Below are 5,909 nucleotides of genomic sequence, written 5' to 3'. Positions count from 1 at the left end.
AACCCTTTCTAGGGTTTTCTTTTGAATAAACTCCTTACAATTTTGTGGGTAATGAGTGTAAATATAGTATGAGTGAAGGATATAAAAGTCAAACTTAAAAACATATAGACAGAGAGTTTCGCGGGTTAGCCAAGTCGCAAAGTGACTGGCAAAATACAACCTAGAACTTGACTCTTCAGCTTCTAGCATGTGTTTCTCATGTGACCTTTTTAAGGTTGTTCACTTGCGAGTCAGTCGTGAGTAAGTCGTGAATTTTCACTTTCTTGAGCAATCTTCACCAACTTAATTTTAAACTCATTACAATCAAATCCCACAAAATATAAGGAAATAAATTAGTAAAATTACAATACATTTTATCATGAAATAAAGCCAACACAAATGTTATGTGAAAAACCATAACTTAACAGAACTAATATCCTATATGTTTTATTACCTAAACTAACATTAATATCACCTCTACAATTCATGATTTTTATACATAAGCACTGGTTACATACAAGTAATAATAATAGATGGAAATAATCACAAACGAGTTCATCTATATTCTAGTAAATGCATAATTACATGTGCACCCTCGGTTAGGTTTGAATGCTGCTGGGAATGATTTTTTTCGTTCAAAACACTGTTTCAAGCATAAGAATAACATAACTCTATTAAAAAAAAAATATTAATACATATTTGCTACTTAATTAAGTCAACCACTGTAGATCTCGTATATTGATGCACCCTACCGGGTCATGCCTCCTTCCACCACGGGAGCGGTTGAGGCCATGGTGACACCCCGATTACGGCGCTCCACATTTCCGTGCCAACCTTCAAAGAAAACAATATTAAAAAATCTATCTATAAAGATTCCCATCACTTTTAAGGAATCTACCAGGATTCTCATGTTTGGTTTATAATATATAACATATTTCAGAAATATCACGTTTCCATGGATCGGTTCTCTTGTCTGGTAGAAATGAGATTACAAATTTGAATGGTGGTAATCTATGAGATATATATTATATATATATCCAAAAATGAAAATTATTGTGTGCCCTCAAAGGCACACATTATCAAAATCCTATATATGTATATATAGGGTGTGTTTGGATAGAACTTATTTTGCTGAAACTGAAAACTGAAAACTGAAAACACTGTAGCAAAATAATTTTTAAATGTGTGAATAGTATCGTGGGACCCATTTTTAATAAAAAAGTTGCTGAAAAGTGTAATTTGTGGGTTCATGAACAGTGCACAAATGCACTGTTCACGGACAAAAAGTCAACAAGTGCGGCTAAAAAAAAAAAAAAAACTGAAACGCAGGAAACGCAAAACGTAGACGCAAAAGCTCAATACAAACACACACATAGACACACTCGGATTAGTCCTACGTGAGGTCCCCCCAAATTTCCTTTTTCTTTCTAAGAACGTTTTCAAGAAGGCAAAGAAATCCATCCCTCTCCAACACAACAACTCTTCAATTCCTAGCACAGTATTGCTTTGGTTTCTCAAGATAAAATTGTTAGATCCATTCATGCATACATACATATTACACAAGCTATGATAAGACCATGTCCCATAAAAATTGATAGTCACATAAAAACTAAAATATAAATAAATAAAGTAAAAAGGTAAATTACAAAACCATTTGAGATTTATTAATATGACACTACTCAAATTTGTATTTACATTCTCATTCTCTTGAGATTTCTATAAACATTACAGATAAGTCAATATTCTTTTATACTGTTACTTTTCTAAATGAATATTCTTTTCTTTTCTCCTTGTTTTTATAAAAAGAAATTCATACACATAAAAAAGACCAATAGAGTGATTCATACTCATCTGTACAAACATAAAGGATTAGTTTCATTTATAAAGGATTATTTTTTTTTAGAGAAATCTTTTCTTCTGAATTAAATTTATGCATGCATCAACTTATTTGTTGCATTTATAGAAATTTCAAGGGGAGAGTGCCATTTACCCAAATCCTTGGAAATTATCATTTTGATAAACCTTAGTGACCAATTTTGATTGGGGGAGAGTAGAGTAGAGTTGACTAGAATGCTATTTTTACTCTACTTCTCTCTATTCTTCTCTAACTCTTCCTCCTTTCACCTCAATTTAAATTAGCTAGTATATTGGTGAGGCTGGAGTATTTAACCTAATAATAATAATAATAATAATAATAATGGTAATAATAATGATAATAATAAAAAGAACAACATTATGGTTCGTGGTTTTACCAATCTTCATGTCATATCCACGGCTTTCGAGCTCACGATACTCTTGGCACAAGGCACATGATTCACAGCAACAATGAACCAAGCAATCCCCACAAGGACTTTTCTCCAAGGTGTATTGTTGCCTCATTTTTGATCGATAGAAGCACGAGTAGAAGCAAGGACAACAAACCACACAACAAATTAGTGTGTAAAGGGCTCCACCAGCACCACAAGCTGCAAAATAAATCACCCAGCCCCCACACACGTCTTAGTTATTATTTCAACCAACCATACATGAACCACCACAATTCTTTTTCAATTTAGGATCATCCTATTTCGAAAAAGAAAAAAAAATATAGGATCATCTCATAGTTTTTTATTTTTTACCCCCACAATTTATTAACCATAATAAATTGTAATTAAAATGATATTATTTTTACTTAATTTATTAACCACAATAAATTGTAATTGAAACGATATTATTTTTACTTAATTTAATGACTACCGCTACTTTTATTATACACTGATCAGATCATATGAAAGTCAGTAGTTATGAAAAGAGTAAAAAAATTCGTAGTATAACTAGTGTAATTGATTTCTACCGTCTTAAACTACCTTAATTTAAATAAGAAAAAAAAGATACCCTTCGAAGTAAAATGAAAGATAAATTCTTCAGGAAAAAAAAAAAGAACAAAAAAAAAGAGAAATTTCAATTGACAAAATAAATCTCTTGTAGTAGCATACTTACATGAGGATCCTTTATCCACAATCTCTGCAATTCGACCAAAAGTAATACACGGACACCACATAGTCAAGCAACCTGTAAAAATTATCCAGTGTGTCAAAAAAACAAGGACACGAGCCATTTCACAAGGCTAATTAACATTCTTACTCACAATTTTTGTAATCCGAGAAGCAGTCACAGAGACCAGTTGACCAAGGCACTCGAGCTTTGGACTGAACAAGAAACGGAGTTGCAGGCTGTGAAGCCTCATAGAATTGGCTGGTGGAGCTCACTGGGACACCGTTACTGGCGGCCTCTTGGTCGAAAGAAGGCGGCGCGTGGGAGTACTTGTCATAGGAGTTTGGGTTTGTAGAGGACTGAACATGAAACGCAGCTGGTTGGGAAGTTTCATAGTATCGGCCTGTGGAGCTCACCGGGACACCAGTGGTGGTGGTTTGGCCGAATGGATTTGGGGCTTGAGAGTACTGTTGATAAACATTTGAGTTTGTTGAATACATGATCGGAGAGTCGATTAAGATGTTAGCGAGAGCTGAGCAGAAGAAGGGTGAAGAGGACTTCTATAAGTGAAGATTGAAGAGGACTAAAGCAAATGTTTGTAAATTGCGGTGTGATTACGTAGAACCATCCAGGATATGAGTAGGAAATTCAGTTCGAGGTAGCTAAAAGTCCAATGGTCAAGTCTTTCGATGAAAAAGAAAAAAGAAAAAAGAAAATAAATACAAGTCAAGTCAACCTGGCCGGCTATGCTTTTTATTTTATTTTTTATCGTTGCTCTTTATGTGGGTTTTAATAAGTAGAAAATTTATTGACCAAATCTCTTACACGTGCCACTCTCATATGAGAGTGAGCGTGGATACATGTAATATCATGTTACTAATTGATACCTAACTATTCTTTTTATTTGTGTAATTTCATAATCTCAATGGCTCTGCACTAGATCAAACCCCACACCCCCCACCCCCCGAAAAAAAAAAAAAAAATTAAATTATCACAAATTTTACTGTATTAAATTTGTAAAATAAAGTTTTTATAATTGTAATTGGTGATACTTGAAATATCTTTTTAGTGATTTATAACATATCATTTTGCAAGTTCCATGTTGTAAAAATTTTGTAATATCTCTGACATGGCTTTAAGTTATTCAATTATGCTACTTCATTCTTGGTCACAGTCTTATATCAATAAATAAGCCTATTACTTCTCTAAAATTATTTTGAGAATTTTGTGTGGCTACCTTATGTACATGACTTCGGAGGCTGACTGGCGTAGAACGTCTGTAGCTTCTATGAGATGAGATTGATGTGACTTCTATGCTATCCTATTTCTACCCAGAAACTATGGGTAAGGCTAGGATTTGATGTCAAGTTGTATTAGACTTATGAAGATAATGATATGTATCTACTTTTGAACACGTGTCATCATCTTAATGGATCTAGTGCATTAGATGTATTGGACTTAAACCTCATCCAGAACTAACGAGATGTTTACAGAAAGCAAAATAGAAGCAACTAAAAGTATGAAAAAAATTTAGACCTCCAAAACATGATTAGAATATACTCCCAATTAGACCATAGCATCTAATTCTAAAATGTATCTAGTGTTTTGGCTGTGGTTAGGAATCTCATATTTATTTTAATATCTTAATATCCTAATTTTTAGATATATATTACCCCAATAATATAGGCTCAAGCCCAATTCATCTATGTGTGCAAGTCAAGTCTCTTAGATATACTATAAGTCTATTAACTATAGTTAATGAATGATTAGTCTAGGATCTAGCCTATTACATATACCCATATTATAGTTCATTGTAATATAGGATTTGAACTACACTAATATACTAAAGATGTAACCCTTTAGGTTTTTCTATGTGGTTGTAGGCCATTAGGCTGAACCACATAACCTTTGTATTTTTGTATTCTATATTTTATGCTACCGCTTCCGAATTTATTATAACATATTGAACATGGTATATCAATGTTAATATTTAGCATGGTATCAAAACCAAACTTCATTCTTGGCCTCTTGCAAAATTTCTCAGTCAAGCTTGCTCCCTCAGCCTTCAAATTCTCAGATTATTTTGAGCACTATTTGCTTGCGAACTCAATCTTTGATTGAAGACTTAAGATTAGGACCTCATTGGCCTATCATAGTAGCAACCGTTTTTGTCTCGTCGCCTCTATAGAGCCTCCGTAGCGTCATTAGCTATGTCTCTAATCCTCTTAAACAAGTCGTGCCTCTTCCTTTTTAGATGTGCAAATCTAGACCTTTTCTCAAGACAAAATGGGCTTCTGCCCTTTTGCGGCAAATTAATTAGCCTTTTGCCCTTCTTCCCAAACTAAATAGGGATATACCCCTCTTTTGAAAATCGAGTTTTTCAAAATCGATTTAAGCCTTATAGTGACGTTTTCAAAGACCTATAGTGACGTTTATAAAGACCTATAGTGGCGTTTTGTAACTTGATATCCATGAAATCGAGTTATAGGCAATAAAATTGCCTATAACTCGATTTCATGGATATCAAGTTACAAAACGCCACTATAGGTTTTTAAAATGTCACTATAAGTCCTTAAAAACGTCACTATAGGGCTCCAGAATTTTTTTTTTTTTTAACTCGATTTTCAAAAGAGGGGCATTTTCCTATTTAGTTTGGGAAGAATGGCAAAAGGCTAATTAATTTACCCAAAAAGGGCAGAAGCCCATTTTGTCCCCTTTTCTCACGAAATCGACCACACAAGCTTACTACACGGACTACGGCGACCAAAACCCAAAAATCCGATTGCCTGTAGCCTCTACACATGCCTCCACATTCCACCTCTAGATTGGCAATAATCTCACGCACTTCCTAAGTCTCACACACACTTTCACACATCGTTTCACCTCACGCGCCAACTGCCTTCGCTGACTTTAGAATGACATCATCGTGAATGCTTACATCAACATGTCATGTAAGC

General features: G+C 34.1%; 1 protein-coding gene across 1 annotated transcript; it reads right to left on the bottom strand.

Moving 5' to 3' along the window:
• Positions 1 to 519: 519 nt before the first annotated feature.
• LOC126717673 (protein PLANT CADMIUM RESISTANCE 2-like) lies at positions 520 to 3,650 on the bottom strand. Its single transcript, XM_050419508.1, has 4 exons — positions 3,107 to 3,650; positions 2,959 to 3,030; positions 2,232 to 2,444; positions 520 to 813 (listed from the first exon to the last, which is right to left on the bottom strand). The coding sequence occupies exons 1-4, from the start codon at positions 3,450 to 3,452 to the stop codon at positions 728 to 730; spliced, it is 717 nt and encodes a 238-aa protein (XP_050275465.1). The 5' UTR covers positions 3,453 to 3,650; the 3' UTR covers positions 520 to 727.
• Positions 3,651 to 5,909: the final 2,259 nt, after the last annotated feature.

The sequence above is a fragment of the Quercus robur genome, chromosome 3 (assembly GCF_932294415.1).
Source record: "Quercus robur chromosome 3, dhQueRobu3.1, whole genome shotgun sequence".
Lineage (NCBI taxonomy): Eukaryota > Viridiplantae > Streptophyta > Magnoliopsida > Fagales > Fagaceae > Quercus > Quercus robur.
The sequence above is the reverse complement of the archived record's forward strand: the minus strand, read 5'-3'. Positions and strand labels throughout refer to the sequence as shown.

Bases quoted from the DNA above. Each gene is read 5' to 3' on its own strand.
- LOC126717673 (XM_050419508.1), bottom strand. From the start codon at position 3,452: ATGTATTCAACAAACTCAAATGTTTATCAACAGTACTCTCAAGCCCCA. The intron at 3,031-3,106 runs GTGAGTAAGAAT...TAATTTTTACAG, and splicing joins CTTCTCGGATTACAAAAATT to GTTGCTTGACTATGTGGTGT. The intron at 814-2,231 runs GTAAAACCACGA...TTTTCTTTGAAG, and splicing joins TGGATATGACATGAAGATTG to GTTGGCACGGAAATGTGGAG.